A 20878-nucleotide genomic window follows, 5' to 3' on the forward strand; every position below is an offset into this window, starting at 1 on the left:
ACGCAAGGGCCTTTCTTCTTAATATCTCTGATTTTATGTTCTGAGGCACACTGGAATATTGCAATATTTTAAATGAATAAAAATTACAGCCTTCAAAGCTCAACAGAGAATACAAGAACATCGTTTCTCTTTTTTGTGTCCTGTTACGGGAGAGAAAGAGAGATGTGGGAAGACTACTTTTGCTTTTATTTTTGTTAAACTATATAAAATCTCGTTAGTGTAAACACATACTTATACAGTATATACATACGGATGCTTCCCTGAATTTACTTTTGAGATTTTGTGTAATTCTTATTATTCTGAAGGATGATTCCCGTTACAAAAATCTAGAGATTTTTAGCATAATAATTTAATTTATATCAGCAAGCCATAGTGTTAACACAAATATAAAACCAAAAGGAAAAAAGAAAAAAGTGCTTAAATGCATACAAATTAATAAAAAAAAAAATATTAAAGAAACAATTTTCTTTAAAAGAAAAAGTGCTTAAATATGCATTCAAATTATTAACAAAAATAATACTATTAAGGTACAGAAAAAAATATAACATATTTATTGCTATTTAAATAATTTTTTTTGAATAATTTTATGTAATTTTTTTTTTTACATAAAATCTTGTGGCTATAATGCATCCGGATTGGCTTTACTTGAATTTATTTTTGAGTTTTTGTGCAATTAACCAAAATAGTATTTTTTACTATATATCCTTATTTTTTTACATTTATTCAGCATAAATTAATTCATAGCTCATAAATAAATCAGCATAAATGAATCAGTTACTAACATGACGTGTTTAAATATTTTAACGCTTTTAAATCTTTGCTGTAAAACAATAATGGACATCACTTTAACGCTCCTAAAATGTTCTTTTTCTTTGAATATCTTGTGGTTCTGATCTGGCGTGAGATTTGCTCAGGTTTTGATGGAGAGCGTGATTACGGCCATCATGAGAGAGATATGGTGGTCTTTAAGAGCTCCGGGTTTGAGCGGGGCTGAAGGGTCCGGCGGGGGCTAATGCTCACACCGCTGTAATGGGAGTGGCTTTAATTAGTGTGACCGTCGGGACACGTGACCTCTGACCCCCACCGCTGATGAGGTCACGCTAACTGTCCAATAGCTTGAGTGCACTATTACCACAGGGCTGAAATCTCATGAATTAAATCCTAATATTAATAAGCATTACTGTTTCCTATCGGTTTCTCCATCTTAGCATGTTTTATAGCTTCTGAAACAACCTTGACCGCGCTGGATCTGATGGGATTGATGACACGCCGTATTAAAGGGACACACGTACCTTTGAAATCAAACTGCTGGATGTTTTTCAAGGATTCGTGGATGAAGTAGCAACACCCCAGAGCCTGAAAGACAAAGAGAGAGAAGTTACTCAGCATAGAAACGCGCGTTTTCTTCATGTTTCTGTCTTTTTCTGAGCTGTAGATGTGCATCTGTGGGATTTCTTCACCTGTTTTGTGAAAATGGTGGTCGTCCGATATATCGGCTGATATTTGCCATTTTTATTATCGGTCTGGCTGATATATCAGACTTTTATTTTGAAAAATAGATTTAATTTCAGCAATTGTCATGCATGTGTTTTTACTCTTTTTAAATAAAATATTGTGATGTGATATAAATATCGGTCATCGCCCATTAGATATCGGTCATCAAAAAAAAAAAAAAAAAATCCATATCGGTTAACCACTACTTAGTAAAGTTTTCAAACATACATCTACGGACATAAAAATTAAATAAATAATTAAACATTTTTAAATTAAATATTGTGATATCATATATATCGGCTTTACATCGGCTCTCGGACACCAAGATATCGGTCATCATAAAATCCATATCGGTTGACCAATACTTAGTAAAGTACCAAATACGTCTAAATACATCATATTGAATCTGTTCTGATTGAATTTCAGCAATTGTTATGCATACATTTTTTTATTTTTTTTATTAAATATTGTGATAGCATAAATATCGCTCATCGGCCATTAGATATCGCTCATCAAAAATAAATAATTAAAATCCATATCGGTTAACCACTACTTTGTAAAGTTTCAAAAATACATCTACGGACATAATTAAATAAATAATAACACATTTTTAAATTAAATATTGTGATATCATATATATCGGCTTTACATCGGCTCTCAGACACCAAGATATCGGTCATCAAAAAATTAATATCTGTTGACCAATACTTAGTAAAGTACCAAATACGTCTAAATACATCATATTGAATCTGTTCTGATTGAATTTCAGCAATTGTTATGCATACATTTTTACAATTTTTTAATTAAATATTGTGATGTGATATAAATATCGGTCTCGGCCATTAGATATCGGACATAAAAAAAAAAAAAATCCATATCGGTTAACAACTACTTTGTAAAGTTTCAAAAATACATCTACGGACATATAATTAAATAAATAATTAAACATTTTTTAATTAAATATTGTGATATCATTTATATCGGCTTTACATCAACCATCAGACACCAAGATATCGGTCATCATAAAATTAATATCTGTTGACCAATACTTAGTAAAGTACCAAATACATCTAAATACATCATATTGAATCTGTTCTGATTGAATTTCAGCAAATGTCATGCATGTGTTTTTAGTACTTTTTTTTTAATTAAATATTTTTGATATCATATATATCGGCTTTTTATCGGTCACCAAGATATTGATAACAAGAAACCCATTTCAGCCAACCACTACTTAAAGTAGCAAACACATCTAAAACCAGCTGAAATGAGCACTTTTATTACTGTCGGGTCAATAATGCATCATTGTAGTGAGATTTCCCAGCAGATACGGTTCATAGAATCAAGTGATGTCAGTCGTGTTTCATAAGTTCATGCGTTTATGTAAAACCCAACACCACAAAAGAGCACAAACTTGCTCTTATGAATATGAAGGACAGGCCTCTTTTCTTATGTAAGGAGTTCACAGCGCTCAAATATAACATGTAAATTATAGCCAGAGCCGATTCTGTCAAAGCGCTCGATCTGAGCCGCTCAAAGCAGCACAGTCAGAGTTTAGCATGACCAAAGATTTACTTCAATAGGATTATATTCTTAATTTTTACTGAACAATCAGACGGTTTCTGTGTCTGTCGACGGCCCAAACAAACGGAGCCCGCGGGCGTAAGGCGCTGGGTATTATACGCTTCACACAGTCAACAAACTCTTTTTTCTGAGGGGCTTTTGCACCTCCAGTCCTCAAGTTGAACTAAAAAGAGCAAAACCTGCTTCCTGTCCGCTCAGGGCTCAATGCAGTGGCCCAAAACTGTGGGCTAAAGCTCTCAATAGTGTCTAAAGACACAGAGAGACGCTCAGGAGTCATGGGAGACGGACGTCCCAGCATCAGCGAACACAAACGCTCAGAGAATACAGTTAGGAAGCAAGAAAAGAGCACAATAGAACTGGTTGGAGACGGACTGAATGGCCATCTGACGCTCTCAGGTTCTCTCTGCTTCACCGATCTTCACAAATATGGAAGGTCTGAGTCCAAAATCAACACTCGCCAAGATCCGAGCGATGGTAAAAACTGGCTCGGCGAGTAAACGAAACAGAGTTATGTGCCAGCTGGCTGGTGACTTCATTAGGAGCGGCAAGAGAAATTCTTTGTTTCTTAAAGAAGTCTCTTCTGCTCCTCAAAGCTGCATTTATTTGATCAAAAATACAGTAAAAATTGTGAAATATTATTACAATTTAAAACAGCTGTTTTCTGTGTGAATCTCTGTTAAACTGTAATTTATTTTCTGTGATGCGCAGCTGTATTTTCAGCATCATTACTCCAGTCTTCAGTGTCACATGATCTTCAGAAATCATTCTAATATGATGATTTGCTGCTCGAGAAACATTTCTGATTATTATCAATGTTGGAAACATTAATATTTTTGTGGAAACTATGATACATTTTATTTCTCAGGATTCACAGATGAATATTTATTTTATTTATTTATTTGAAACAGAAATCTTCTGTAACATTAGAAATGTCTTTACTGTCACTTTTGATCAATTCAATAAATCCTTGATTTTATTTTTATTTTTAATGCTTAATTTCCCAAATATTTGAATCGTAGTGTATGACAGTTTCCACAAACACTCACCACAACTACAAATAACTGAACAGCAAATATAATCTGTTTATAAGGGACTAGCCAATTCTGCAAAAACTTATGATTAATAAGTTATGACAGTATAGTTTTTTTCCCAGATTTCTTTAACTCTTCAAATTAATTTAACCAATTTTAACTTCATTTTTTTAAGTTATAGAAGATTCAACTCAAGTTGAAAGGACTTGTGCAGCCAAAGCAGCATTTTTAAGGCGGCAGCTGCACTTGAGAGTGTAGTTCAAATAGGTGGAAATGAATTCTTTGTTTTATATCTTATGCATTATTGACAGATATTCTGCATTTGATTTAAATAAACGCATCTGACATAAATCTGTCTTTATGGTGTACTCATAATAGTGAAAACCAGTTCCAGAGGGCAAAAACTGGCCCTGAATAAAGTTCTTCTGTGCGTCAGTGAATGAACAGGATGAAGATGAAGATGATGATGATGATGATGATGATGATGGTGGTGGTGGTGGACTGGCACTGAAGGACTGTGGGCACAGAAACCCTTCTGCATTATTTATGAGCGCCGCGCGGCTCATCTTGAGATTAAACATTTGCTGATTTGTCGAAAGCACAAACAGCACGACGAACCCCAGCGTTCACATTTAATTGATGAGAACATTCCCCGCGCGACCCGTCGAGGAGAGGAAGAGGAAGAGGGACGCGGCGCGATGAAGGTCAGTTTCCAGGAAAGGCTTCTGTTCATTTCTGTTTGCTTTAGTTATCTAATAAAAATACAACTTTATTGTTACTTCATGTCAATCCAATTAACAGTAACAGAGTATTTTTTCATTGTTTTTATTGCTTTTGAATAACATCCATGATCCATTAACAATTTTACCAACCAAAGCGTATTCATGTACATTAAAATATAAACTACATGAAAATATGACTGAATGATTTATATCATTAATGCTCTGATCTGTATGAAAGTTATGATCCATGTTTGCTGTACATCCTTAGAATAAAACCATAAACACGGGCATCATAAATCACAGATATGATATAATAATAATAATAATAATAATATAATAATAATAATAAATAATAATAATAATAATAATAATTCCACACACAAGCTCTAATGAATATTTAACGTCAGAGTTCAAGCCTGAGCTCTTCATGAAGAAGCTATTATATTAGCGGCCCCGCAATTAATCCATTTGTCCCTCGCAGTGACAGACTTCCAAATATTAATTTGATCCGGCCGGCGCTGACAGGAAACTCTTATCTTATAAGCGGCGCTTTACAATGGCCAGTGTCAAGCGTATGTTTGTCACGTCCGGCGTTATTGATTACCTGCCAGATTCACTCCAAATAATTAAAAGTGTATTTTACATATTTATAAAGCGGACTGTCACGGGCGCTACTTAATTTTCCATTAGTAAAATGCACTCTGTTAAGTGCGCGGCGCGGGCCGGACGAGGAAATGAGTAATCGCCGTAATTGCAGACAGAAAGACAATAACCCAGCCATAAAGGCAGATTTTATTGACCGCTCTGACAGCGGAGGTCTCTGACCCGGGTTCGGACCGGACCGGACAGAACCAGGGACAATAATCCAGTAAACAAGCACCTCCTCTGTGCAGGGTTATTTACAACTAAAACTACAATTAAAACCATTAATGTATATATATATAAATAACTTTTTTTTTTCTTTTTTTTATACAAAATAAAAAATATAATGTACTTTTTTTCTTAAATGTTTACAAAAAATACACAAATAATTACTAAAACTTACACTGAAATTATAGTGAAAACAGAAAATATAAATAATAAAATTCTAAATATTAACAAAAATTATTTTATTTCAGCACGTCATTTTTGCATAGTTTGAATTTACGCACAAAAATAACTACATGTAATAAATGAAAAAATTATTAAAACTACATGCATATTTTTTAAATAAATTACAAATATATAATCTTTACATTTGTAATAAAAAGTTGCGAAAACACATAAAAAAAGTCTAATTTAAAGTGAAAACAGAAGATATAAAAAGAGAATCCATTTCAAAATATTAACAAAAATTATAATAGAACTAATAGTAATTAAAAATATAAAACAGCAAGTTATATCCCGCATGAATATCTAGTCTTTAGCCAATAATCAACAACCTTTAGCCGGTAAAAAAGCCGCGTAAAAAAAAGTACAAAATAACTACATCTAATAAAATACTAAATAATAAAAATAAAATGATGAGAAATAAAGTGAAAACAAAAAAATTAAGTCAAAATAATCTTTTTTTAATTTGTAATAAAAAAAAAAATCACTAAAACAAAATAACTAAAAATAAAGTGAAAACAAAAAAATTAAGTCAAAATAATCAAAAACTGTAATAGAACTAACAGTTATTAAAAATGTAACATCCCACGTGAATATTTACTGCAGGCTGGAGTCAGTAACCCTAGTTTTGCTGTGAGATCTGCACTGAGATGACTAGAAGCACACAGAAAACCATGAATCATCTTCAGCATTTGCACTGAAATAACATCATCGCTAGAGTGAAGCGCTGCTGAAGGCCCTCAGACGAGACACGGGCTGAGCTCCGCGGCACGAATCCACTGACCTTTCATGGATTTTCTGCGGTGGCTTTGAAAAATGAGCCATAAAGCAAACATAAAAGTGGTCATTTTTCCACAGCGGTCAGACCTTGATTCCTGTGAGAGTGTGACCGGCGTGTGTGTGTGTGTGTGTATGAGCGCTCAGGTGCTCATCATGTGTGAAGGTGGATCTCGAGTGTGTGTGTGTGTGTGTGTGTGTGAGAGAGTGTGTGTGTGTGTGTGTGTGTGTGTGTGTGTGTGTGTGTGTGTGCGCTTTACATCCAGATGCACCAGTTTCACAATCTAGGAGATATTCTTCAGAAAATCTCAAACTCTATCAAACAGACTGTTTATTCTCAACACTGACAGGACATCAAGTAAAAATAATAATAATAATAATTTACTATACATAACTTAAGTAAGAATGCCTTTAAAATTACAATTTCTGAATTTGAATTAAATTTGAATTGATGCCGAAAACAGAATGTAACCCTCCAAAATATTAGTTATTTTGCTGCTTAAAATTTTTGGAACCTTTGATACCTTTTTCCGGAATTCTCTGATGAATAAAAAGTTAAAAAGAACAACATTTATTCAAAATAGAAACCTTTTGTAACAATATAAGTCTTTACTGTCATTTTTTAATTAATTTTAGACATACTTGCTGAATAAAAGTATTATTTATTTATTTTTTTGAAAAAGAAAGAAAAAAATCTGCTGACCCCAAACTTTCTAACGGTAGTGTATATGGTTACAAAAAAATTCAATTTTAAGTAAATGCTGTTATTTTTTTCACTTTTTATTCATTAAAGAAACTTGAAAAAAGTATCACTGGCTCTAAATAAATAAATAAATACACAGAAATAAATTACACTTTAACAGACATACACAAATAAAACATCAAGATCATGTGACACTGAAGACTGGAGTAATGATGCTGAAAATACAGCTGCACATCACAGAAATAAATTACACTTTAACAGAGATTCACACAGAAAACAGCTGATTTAAACTGTAATAATATTTCACAATTTTACAGATTTTTCTGTATTTTTGATCAAATAAATGCAGGCTTGGTGAGCAGAAGAGACTTCTTTAAAAACATGAAAATTCTTACTGATCCCAAACTTTGAGTTCAGATTCACGCTCATGAAGTGAACAGAAGCCGCATGTTAAACTCAGAGAGTGATGAACACACATGCGTCAGCGGCTCCTCGGGCCCCTGATGGATCGGCCCCGCAGACACACAGTGTGCAAATAAGAGCCAGTGACGGAGCGCTTTAAATGAGACGCTTTGTCTGTGTATCCAGTCAGACACACATGAGGAATAGACAGAGGAGACCGATACCACCAACACTAGATCAATGACAGAGAGAGAGAGAGAGAGAGAGAGAGAGAGAGAGAGAGATGCTACAGCACACACACACACACACACACACACACCCATACAGTAAAATCCACAAAACTACCTACTGTACTGTAGGGGTGGAATAAAAAATAAAAAAAACGATTCTCTGATGCATCGCGGTTCTCTCTTCAACGATTCAGAATCGATTCTGAGCTTGTGTATTTTTCCCGCCTATGGCACGCGCTAGAGTCGCGGCAGTAATAATCAAACAGCAATAATGCTGAGGAAAAATAGAAAAATCCTCAACTATTGTCTGTAAACTATCGGACACTTAAAGAACACTTATTTTAAATAATTAATTCTGCTGTGCTTATAGCCTATAATAATAAAAAATAACAATAACCTCACAAAGCCAAACAAGTAAATAAATAATTAAGCAACTACGTCAATGAATAAAAGATCAAATAAATAAATGCATAAATGTTTTTAATAAACTTATACTTGAATAACAAGTATTTTCTCTGCTTTCAAAGCCATAAAAAGCTAGCTAAATAAATTAATAAATAGACCACTGAGTAAATAAGTATTTAAAAAATAACTAAATGAAAAAAAAAAAAAAATAAATAAAAAAACAAAAAAAAAAATCAAAAAAATAAATTAACACATTTTTTAACTCTTTCTCCACCCGGTTAGGCAGTTTTCATTTACATGCTGTTTATCGTTTATGATCGCATTATTTTTCATATGCATCTGCTTATATATGAGATCGCTCGTTTCTGTGTCTTCCTCGCCTGTGTTTTTGATCGGGATATTCAGGACTCATTGAGGAGGTGCGTAATAGCGCCCCCGAGTGAATAACAGTGAAAATGCAGAAAAAATCCATTTGGCAGGGAAAGAGTTAAATAAATGTATATTTTAAAAAAGTAGATTTTGTCCTAAAATGTGGAATAAAAGGTATTTTCTCAGTGTTAAAAGACATAAAGCTAAATAAATGAATACATAAATAAGCAATTGAGTAAATAAATAATTAAGAAATAACAATGATTATGTGATAAAAAAAACAAGTCAATAATTAAGCAAATAAAAAAGTAAATAAATAAATGACCAAAACTAATTTAAAAACCATGTACACTCTCGATAATCTCACTTTAGCACTAAAATGCCTAAAAACAGCTTCTTTCCTACAGTTCAAAGACTTCCTGTCCCGGCTCTGTTTAAATAAACGTTCAAACGTTAGCGCACATTAAAGCTCATTAATATGAAAACGGTGGCGGCGGGTTCGTGTCGCTTTGTTTTGAGCGTCTCTGGCTGCTTCTCTCATTATTTTAAAATCTTCCTAAACGTGGGCGGTGTGCTTCAGTGATTGATCTCCAAGCCGCTGATTGCATTTCCCATTTTTGCAGAAAACGTTTACGGATAGATCTAAACAAAGTGTAATTGGCCGATCCGGACCTGCCAAACAATCCGGTGCGCTCCCAAGGTTTGGCCGCCTCGCTGGGGAAATATCATGCATTAATTTCATTTAGCCTCCCTCCCGACATCCAGCAGTGGAAGTTAATTAAATTGCTTGTCCATTGTGTTCATCCACTTACAAAGTTAATGATATTGTGCGGCGGATTAAAGAGCATTTTATAAAGCGCGCTGGATGAGAGCTGGCAGCCTCTACAAGGGCCGCTTGAACCCTGTCCGTCCCCGGGGCCCGACGTACCTGTAATTAGCGGTGAAATGGATGCTTCCGTTTGCCAAACTCCTGCCAAGATCATCATTGAGCGGTGGAGCCTCTAACCCGCTCGCTCACCGCGTATAACACAATAAAACCATCACGCCAATGACATTCAACACACACACAGAGCTGTGAGTCCCATCCGGAAAACACACGATCCAGTCAGAAACATGGAGCTTACGGAACAATGTCACGGAGCTTGAATTAATCATAGGTAGGGCTGAACACCTCATCAAAGTGCGATCTGAACTAGTGTTGCTGAATATTAACGTGCAAAAAGAAAAATCTTCATTTTATAAATCCACAGTAACTTAAAGGTCAAAATAAAAGTTCGGTTTAACTTGAAGAAATTATGACAGAGGTATATTACAACTGTACTGTAGAATGTGCTTCTCAGAATAATAAAAATAATAGGGGTGTAACGATTCATCGATATGGATCGATACATCGATACGATGTCTGACGATACAATGCATCGATGCCACACGTTATATATCGATATCTGTAATATAAATAAAGGCACCTTATTTGGCACTGTCCACATTTTCACATAATGTCCGTCTATGCATTACCGCCAACGCGTGCATTCTCGCTCAAACTCGCGTATCAGGACTCGATGTAAGGACTGCCCGAAGGCACAAGGTGAAGCATAAAAGACGCTCGGGATTGTTAGTGGAACAGTCGAGCGCTGTGTGAGAAGTTTTCAGCGCACACTTCTGAAGCGCGCGCACGCCCACAGACAGCCGCGTCTAGACCGCGTGAATACTAAATCGAGCTCTCTTCCGCTTTTTTGTGCATGGATGAATAAATACTGACAAAATTAAATCAAAATGCTCATTTTGACGAATATCCTAGTAAACACAGTCGTTAGGCAAATGTCTTAACGTAAACAGTTGAGAAAGAAAAGGCGTGTGTATCAGTATATTAAATCCGTGCTTCGTTCTTAAAGTGAAAGCAAACTAATAATAAATCTAATGCTGTTAAAGAAAAATACAAGTGCTCACTGCTCCTGACTAAATAACCGTTATAACATCAGAAATGATTAATCTACATTTAATTTATTGAGTGAAGACTGTGCAGTTATTTTATATTTGATTAGCCTTACATTTCTGTAGCGTACCTGAAAAACTGAGAGCTGATAAACCTGAAAAGCACTGTTTATTGAACTTGTGTCTTTATTGTATTGTAGTTATTTTCTGCTATTGCTTGTAATATGGTTATCTGTAGAAAAGATTTTTAGCACTGAGCCCATAGTAGCAGCCAGAATTGTTTTTCCAATTGTTTATTTTCTTTATTTTTTTTTTTTGTTGTTGTTGTGAATGTCCCAACTGAGGTACAGAATGTAAAATTTTCCGATAAATGTTCTTGTTATATATTTTGGTTGCATTTGTGAGTTAATAATAATGAAGATGGTTGTGTAAAATAGATATAAAATATCAAAATATCGATATATATCGATGGAAAATATACTTCTGTATCGAATCGAATCGTAATCGTATAATTTTTTGAGGTATCGGAAAATATCGTATCGCTGGGTATGAGAATCGATATCATATCGTATTGTGACGAACCATCAGATTTACACCCCTAAAAAAATAACAATAACAAAACCTCATTATTTTAAGGAATAATCACAATTTCCTTCTATGCTTTAATTTTAACAGTAAACCTGTTGTGCAACACTTTGTTTGCTAAATAAAAAACAAGGATCTGTTTAATTTTTATTTGATTAAAAGATTCAATGCGACTGTTCAAGTTTCATGACTTGATTGACAGAAAAAAAAAATAAACAGAAAACACAGTACTTGGCAAAAAAAATAAAAAATATGAGAAACAATAAAATTTTCATAGGGACCTAAAAATGTAATTTATCTTTTACTTGAATAAACTGTTGTTGAATTGTATGTTTCATAATTTCAATTAATTATTCTAAAATTACTATTCCTAAAACTTCATAGGGCTCTAATAGACTGCAATTAGTCATACATGTTTTTGATTACCAAAATACATTTTAATTAACGGTTAAAACAGAGAACCACCCAAAAATGGAATTTGGAAAAAAAATTTATTTTTCATAGAGCCCTAAAAATGTCTTTTTTGTTCAACTTTTAATAAATTGTTGATAAAGTGTAAGTTTCACGATTTCAATTAATTACACATTCCTTTTTGATTACTAAGATTTAACTATTTAGACAGTTGAGAAAAATTATAAGGGGGGAAAAAATCAATCCAGAAAAATAATAATTCATAAGGCCCTAAAAAGTTTATTTTTGTTTAAAACTTAAAATTGCATATTGAATTTGACATTTCAAATGCTTTTTTGATCATGAATTTGGGGTGACGGGGGGGGGGGTAATTTGAAAAAAAATCGAACACATTTCATCGGGTCCTGGACGCGCAGCTTGTGATGTTTGAAGAGGCCATCTTTCCCATCATGAGCTCCGTCCGGCCGAAATAATGCAGATCATAAATTCAAGCTCAGCCGTATCTCACATGATCAGGTTAAGAGAAGCTTCAGAGGTCTCTCTGCAACTTTATTGGACTAATTCCTCGTCTGACGTCTCAAAGACTCGAGACATTAAACGTCTCATTCATATTCTGTTTTGTTAATATACCACGATCCGTCAGAGCGCATAAAAATCATTGCTTTTCTTAAACACAGTACCTTCTGCTTCTGCTCATATTGCGTGGCATGAGCTAAACAGATTTGATTAGTAAAGTGCACGCCGATGTATTTGCTGGAAAAGCCAATGTTTTAAAGCATCCCAGAAGTGCTTTATTTGTACATGCAACTTTCTCTACGACTCTATTTTCATAAAGATGCATGACTGAAGAGAAGCAGCACAGGTTTCCAGTGTTTCCTCTCTAAACGCAAGGTTTCCTGAAGTGAGCATGTAGTGCTCGGCTAATCAGATCATCTTCTGAAGAGCCACGTACCTGATAAACATTGTCCGCGTTATTAGATTTGCACACAAAAAATATCAAAGGCCTCCATTACTAATTAAACCACTACCAAAGCCATCATTTAATAGTTTCAGATGCCAATGATAAAACGGCTTAATACACTTAATACGCTCATTAATGTAAATCATATTCCACTATAGATGTCCAATAATTAAAAAGAATATTTCTCTGTTTCAGAAAGGTATCCTCATTAGATAGAGACTCTTTCAGAGCGGGTCGCTCCACAGAACGATCGATTTCTCTTTATTCCCCACGCATGAAAATATTGTTAATGTTGACGTTGAACCGTTCATCAATCTAGATTATCGTGCTCTTTAATATCTGGCCGGTTCCTGTGATCGTTCTTTATGCATCTGATTGGATTATGAGCGTTCGGCCGCGGCGGCAGACGTGATTGGATGTGACTGCGCCGAGTCTCACAAAAGAGACACAAGGACACCAACTCTAACCAACTTCTACTTCTGATCTGCTTATAAAGACGCACACATCACGTCATCTTCACGTCGCGCAGCATTAAGAACCGAATTGAGAATGACTGCGTAATTCCTTATTTCCTGAATGTGAATTGAGTTTAGAGACAGGATGCAAATCGCAATTCAGATTTGAATGAAAGAACGTAGAAAGAATGGAAAGTGGAAATTAAATTTTAACAAATTAAATGGACTATTTCATTAGATTATAACTATTACTGTAACTAGAAAAGCAAAGTGTTTACTTAAAGCTCTGCTTGAGAGATTTAGAAGAAAGTTTTAAAACATTTTAAAGATTTTACAGACAAAGAAAATTATATGTACAATGTGAAAAAAAATCACGTAAATGAACAGACAATTAAGAAAATAAGTAAATAATGGAAATAACAGTACATAAGTAATTGGGTAAAGACTAAAAAAAAATAGGTAGGTAGGTAAATATCTACATAAGTAAAGATGTAAAAGTAAATAAATGATTCGATACCTTTTAGAAATAAGCTTTAAAAGATTTTCAAGTTTGCACTTAGGCCTCATGATAAAAAAGAGTGATAGATCTCTACTATGAAAAAATAAAACAAGCAAATAAATAAACAATGAGTAAATGAGTAAATAAAGAAAGAAATTGAGTAAATAAAGCCAATAAGTAAATAAATTAAAAGTAAATAAAATAAAGATTTTAAAAAATAAATGGGTAAATAAATAAATAAATAGGTAAATAAATAAATAAACTAGGTAAATAAATAAATAAATAAATAAATAAATAGGTAAATAAATAAATAAATAGGTAAATAAAATAGGTAAATAAATAAATAAAATAAAATAAATAGCTAAATAAATAAATAAATAAATAGGTAAACTAAATAAATAAATAGGTAACTAAATAAATAAATAGGTAAATAAATAAGTAAATAACTAACTTTTGGATTTATGTTTTATTTTATTTTATTTTATTTATTTATTTTGGGAAAAGATTTCAAAGTTTGGGAAAATTTTAACCTTTATGAACAAAAATAAATAATAAATATATACTATGTAAAATAAATTAAAGTAAATAAACAGACAATAAAGAAAATAAGTAAAAAATAATCCAATAAATAAATAATGCAATAGGCTATTAAGAAAGCAATACTATATAAATAAGTAATCAAATAAGTGAAGATAAATAAATAAAGTAAATAAATAGGCAAATAAACAATTAAAGATGTAAATGAAGTAAAATATTAAATAACTTTTGGATTAAATTAATTAATTTACTTCAATTAAATTGAAGTAGATTAACAGACAATTAAGAAAATAAATAAATAAATCCAATAAATAAGGAAATAACAGTATATAAATAAGAAATCACATTAATTCAGATTTAAATAAATAAATATACTCATAAACAACAAGACAAAAATAGTGAGGAAGATATGTATTTTTTGCAGTGCAGACAACATTTAATGCCATGACTTCATGAGATTTGAGATTTTGTGGAAGGGTGAATCAGGACTTTTTAAGACCCGCAGAACGTGACAACATGCCCCGTTCCCCATAACACCACAAAAACAAAACTCAACAAAAACAGAACCAAACCAAAAGAGCCCCTGTCAAAGAGAGGCGAGTTGCTGCAGATGGCTGGGGAGGAAAGCGGAGCGGGAAAGCTGCGAGTGTTGTGAGAGCACAGAGCCGTGAAGCTTTAGCCGCTCGCCGGCTCTTTGTCTTTCTGTGAAAGCCAGTGGCTGCCGATGATGTGTTATGTAAAGTCGGTCAGATCCGCTGCATGCAGGCTTAGTTACACCTCACTGCATCAGACAAAGACGCTCCCAATCTTCTCACATCGCACAAATGATGTCACGGCCTGATTTGTGTAATAATAATAATAATGACATGCAACGGGCCTTTCACAACACAAACGCTCCTGTAGTTTATCTGGACGTCCGATGAAAGAAGATCAAGAGCACCGTTGAGAGGGAAGGTTGTGTTTTCAAACAGAGAGAGAGAGAGAGCAAAGGATCATGGGATTACAGCGGGCAGAATCCAGAAACACAGAAAAACAACCGAACTTCCTGCAACTTCAACACAACTTCCTGTTCAATACTGCGAGAAGAGCTGTGCACTATTCAGAACTGAACTTAAAAATGATTTTTAAACCTATCTGCACTTTTAATTCTTTTTTCTTTCTTTATCTCTAATTTTTTTTTTATTATTTACAAAGGTTTTCTCCCCTTTTTTCTATTTATTTATTTATTTATTTACAAGTTTTTTTTCTTGTTTTATCATATCCCATCTCCTTTGCATAATCATAAATACATACATACATAAATGCTTTTTAAACTACAATTAAATTCCTGAATCTGAATTAAGTTTTAATTAGTGAAGCCAACGGTACAAAATATTTCATTTATTCATTTTTAATCATTTCTATTCATTTGTATTTTTAATTATTATTTTTTTTATTAATTATATTTTTAAATGTATTTTTTATTTATCTTGCATGTCTTTTATTTGTATTTTCTCAAATATTAGATTTGTTTTTAATGAATATCATACCTGAGATTTTTACATCAAAGTTTTAATTCATACAGTGAAGTTCTGTAGTGTGGCACTTTATTTGAAAAAATAAATAAGTAAATAAAAATGTTTTATTGCAAATCAATTGTTATATTTTCACGTTATTATATTTAAAAATACATTAAATTAAATTTTATGAAACAAAAAGATAATAAATAAACAAATAATCCAGAAAATGAAGACGAAAAACACAATGTGGAAAAAAAAAAATTTAATTTCGAAATAAATAAACAAGTTGCATCTGTAAATTGGGTCCCTAAACACAAAGACAAACAGATCTCGACCAGTTGACCTCAGACCCACGAGTCTAATCTGTGTGTCCACTGACCAGTTCATTCGACAAATAAGTGTCTTGAGATTTTCCAGTGAATGACCCTCATCTCTGTCCATCTCACACAAAACACAGCATGTGGGAATGACGAGAGGGCCTTCATCTGCTCTCAGTCTGCACACACGCACAGGAATGCAATTAGACACTTAACATTAAGAAGCTGAATCTAACTAAAGGAGCATAACATCCAATCTAATTACAGAGCACTTTAATGAGTTTCTATTTGGCCGATGGGCTCCGAACACAAGCGAAGCATTCAGAAAACCCAGGATGTGGACTGGAGTTTCCTTTCTCTGTGATTAAAGTCCACTTGGACAGAATTAAACGCTGAAATATGGTTATGTTTGCTTTATGGCTTCATGAGCGAGTCTTTCTGAAGGTTTCTGGACCAGGTGCTGCGATGAAACGCATTCAGAGCAGATAAACAACGTCCTGTTAGTTCCTTTACCGTCCATCACATGATTAATATCAGGACTCCAAAACCTCCACATGAACATCACAGCTGAACTCAGAGACCTCCAGCATTTCACAGACTCAAGATCCCATACATATGCCTCTCTTTCTCTTAATTCTGTATCTGAAACTATTCAACTTGAGGCCCATAAAACCTTTGAAGCTTGTTAAATGTCATCAAAGTTTGTTTAATGCACACAACAAAAGGTAAACAAAACTCGAAAGGATGGAAAGAAAGAAACAAAGAAATGTAAAAAAAATAATGATTTAAAAAATAATTAAAATAAATAAGTAGTTACAAAAGAATAATAATAATATTAAAAATATATCAATAAAACTCAAAAAAGGAAAGAAAGACGCAAAAGTAACAAAACAAACAAGAATTTAAAAAATACAAGATAAACAAATATTGCCTTTAAAAATATAATAGAAAAAAAAAATACAAATAATAAATAAAAATGATTCAAAAACGCAAAACAGAAAGACATTAAAATACAAGATAAGTAAATAAAAAAAGAGATAAAACTAGAAAGGATGGAAAGAAACAAAGAAATCTCGAAAAAAAAAATTAAAAAAATAAATAAATAAGTAGTTTACAAAAGAATAATAATAATAATAATATTTAAAATATATCAATAAAACTCAAAAGGAAAGAAAGACGCAAAGTAACAAACAAACAAGAATTTAAACAAATAATGCATTTAAAAAATATTAATGATAGAAAATGAATAAATAAAAATGATTCAAATTAATAAATAATATATTTATTTAAATAAAACGAAAAAAAAAAACAAAATAAAAAAAAAAAAAAAATATATATAAATATAAAAAAAATATAAATAATAAAAATAAATTAATTTAACCACAATTAAAATGAGTCAAATGAATATATCATAAAACTACATAAAACACAAAATTAAAGAAAAAAATACTAGATAAATAAGTAAAAAATTATAAACTTTGTTAATAATTATAAATGAATAAAAAAATTAAAAATAGCTACAAATAAATACTAATTATTAAAAAATAAATAAACTAAAAACTCAAAAAGAAAGAAAGTTAGGTGTCATCAAAGTTTGTCTAATGTCGAAACATAGTCGTTAAAAATACTTATAAAACGCAAATAAAACTCCTGAAAATGTGCACAGGTCTATGAAATATCTGTAATCACCTTCATCCTCCTCTGAACTCTGACCTTGAAGACACTGGATTCATTTTCCTGAAGAAAATCAATGGAGGCCAAACCCTCGGCGGACGCGAGAAACAAAGACAGTCTTCATCTTCATGAGCTTCACTTAAGAGCCTGTGCATCTTCAACACGAGAGCCAGATCACTCCAGTGACACGATGAGCCAATCACAAAATCATACCACACTAATCTGTTTTTAAGACTGCAGATCACACACATTTATAACGTGCAAACAGAAACAGAACAATTTAGAATGAATTCTGTTTCAGACCGACAGCACAGACATTAAGCACTGCTGACCTACAGAAACACTGAAATCTATATCTCTATAAAAATTTAATATAGAAATATTACATTACAATTATTTAGAATAGTTTAAATTAAATATAAATGTATTAGAAACTTTAGGAAAAAACTGAATAGGACAAGATAAGAAGAGAAAAAAGACAGACAATAGAAAAGAAATAAAGAACTAAATAAAAAATCATCAGATATAGAAAAACAAAAATAAAACTGAAAGAAAGACAGAAAGAAAAAAACAAGATAAATAAATAAAAAACAAAATACAAATTATTTAAAAATAAATACATAAAAAATAAAAAATTACCTGAAAAATAAGTGAAACTCATATAAACAAAAAAAAAAAAGAAAAAAAAAGAAGAGGGGAAAAGAAAAAGAAGGAATAAAAAGGGTAAAATGTGAATAAATTAAATTAAAAAGTACAAGATAGATAAATTAAAAATAAATATAAAAATAAAAAATGATGAAAAATACCTTATAGATAAAAACCAAATAAATACATGTAAAACAATATAAATTAAAATTAAATATAAAAATAAATAAGGAAGGAAAGAAATTAATTAATTTAAAAATACTTAATTTTAAAAATAGATAAAAAAATTACAAATAATTCAAATAAAAATACATGAAAAAAAGAAAAAAAAGAAAAAAAAAATACAAGATAGATCAATTAAAAATATTTAAAAATAGAAAGAAAGAAAACATTAAAATACAGGTTAAATAAATACAAAATATATTAAAAAATAATAACTAAAAATAAATAACAAATAAATAAATAAGTAATAAAGAAAAGAAAAGAAAAGAAAAGAAAAAGAAAAAAAGAAAAGAAAAAAGAAAGGAAAGAAAAGAAAAGAAAAAGGAAAAGAAAAAAAAGAAAAGAAAGAAGCGAGGGCTTGGTGGTGTCTCTGTTAATTCTGTGAAGTGGTGGTTGTGGGTTTACAGGTTCATGTAAATGTGCCGCTGCTTAACTAAACAGTACAGGAGTGAAAGAATAAACCAATCAGATAACAGCAGACGAGTGAGAAGCTCCGGACACACAGCGCCTGCCAACACCATTACTGATATTAAACACACCCCACAATCCAGCAGAACACCTCAGAGCGTCAGACGCAGGTGATCTGATGATGAAACACACACACACACACACACACACACACCTGCCCTCATCTTCAGGACATCCCTGTGGTCTCCGTCCACTGAAGCAATACCATTATGAAAAACAGCAGCGTGTGAGAAACGGCTGGGAGTGAAGATAACGATTTCTCCGTGGCATTAACCGCACGTACGTGACATATCCGTCTCGCTGCTCTCACCCGGCCGCGGCGGACGCAGCAGTGTGTTTGGATTAGTCTCTGATGGGTCCCTGAAGAGCCGCCGGAGCGCCGCCGCGTCCCCACAGACGCCCCCATAGATATACACTTTAACTGCGGAAAGGTCAGGCGTGTGGGACGCAGCAGGCAAACACGGCCCGGAGCATGAATCACGGGAGATCTGGTGCATGGCGGAGAATGAGTAACCCTCACACCCCATTACTCCCCCTGTTCTCCAGCCGCCCGGATTCATGCCCGCGCATCCCGTCAGTTCATTAGGAGGAGGTCCATCCGCTTTAATTCCACGTGTGATCAATACCGCGTCAGTGTGAAGGAAAACACAATCGAGCAGTAAGTAAGCGGTTAATGTTTGATTCAGATGTCATGATTTCACCTCGTGTCGTGATTACAGCAGAAGCGGAAAGAAAGTCTCCAGCATCACGCTGATCTGATTTACACACCCAAACCTGATTACAGCGGAACGAAAGAAAGAAAAACCAAAATCAATCTATCATACAAAAAAAAACATTAACAATCAAACGATCAATCAGTGCAAATCAATCAGATCCACATGAAACCTTTTCACATTTCTGAGCTTCACTTCGTCACAGCTGAAATATCTATCTATCAAAATATCTATCTGGACTTCTATCCGAATATCTACTATCTGAATATATATCTGAATATGTATCTGAATATCGATCCATCCGAATATCTAATTACAGATTTTTTTTCAAATTTCGATTTGTTGTCCTTCTGCTTCCTTACATTGAACTGCATCCTGTTTGTTCTCAACTTCAGCAGCTCAAATCCCACACCAAATCTCGGTTCAGATCTAAGCCTGACATTATAAGATCAGATCACATGCTCTTCTCTCCAGCTGTCTGACACGAGTCTATGTGAGAAATACGACTAGTTCAGTCTGAGAGACGCATTTGGCTGCTAAACGTTAAAGGACACGACTGAAATGTTAAAGAGCCTCTCGCATGCATCACCAAAATCCTGACAGAAGACAGCATGCTCTCTCTCTCTCTCTCTCCATCTCTCTCTCTCTCTCTCCATCTCTCTCTCTGTCTCTCTCTCTCCATCTCTCTGTCTCTCTCTCTGTACTCCTCTCTCTCATCTCTCTCTCTATTCTGTCTCTCTCTCTCTCTCTCTGTCTCTTCTCTGTCCTCTTGTCTCTGTCTCTCTCTCTCTCTCTTCTCATCTCTCTCTCTCTCTCTCGTCCCTCTCTCTCCCTGTCTCTGTCTCTCTCTCTCTCCCTCTCTCCCTCTCTCTCTCTCTCTCTCTCCCCCTATATACACCTCTCTCTCTCTCTGCGCTGGGATTTGCCGCATGCACTCGTGGGCTCTTCATCAAGCACTGTAAGGAGGCCCAAATGATTGGGCTTAATGAATTATTAAATGCGAGTCAATAAAGGATAAATAAGAACAACAAATGCAACCTTTGGTAGTTATTGATTAGCAGAGGTGGAGCCTGCATTCTAAGCGTTATATGCTAATTGCTATTGAGATCTCACTCCGGCCAGCAGATTGTTGCCCCAGAACACCGGCGATCCAT

At 33.4% G+C, this 20878-nt stretch overlaps 1 protein-coding gene across 1 annotated transcript in view; it reads right to left on the bottom strand.

Moving 5' to 3' along the window:
- LOC109094342 (inositol polyphosphate-5-phosphatase A-like) overlaps window positions 1–20878 on the bottom strand; it is a 124306-nt gene that overhangs the window by 76620 nt on the left and 26808 nt on the right. Inside the window, exon 5 of the mRNA XM_042769622.1 lies at window positions 1177–1356. Within this exon, the coding sequence (XP_042625556.1) occupies window positions 1177–1356 (180 nt within the window). The remainder of the gene's footprint in view (window positions 1–1176; window positions 1357–20878) is intronic.

This window comes from Cyprinus carpio, chromosome A13 (assembly GCF_018340385.1).
Source record: "Cyprinus carpio isolate SPL01 chromosome A13, ASM1834038v1, whole genome shotgun sequence".
NCBI classification, from domain to species: domain Eukaryota; kingdom Metazoa; phylum Chordata; class Actinopteri; order Cypriniformes; family Cyprinidae; genus Cyprinus; species Cyprinus carpio.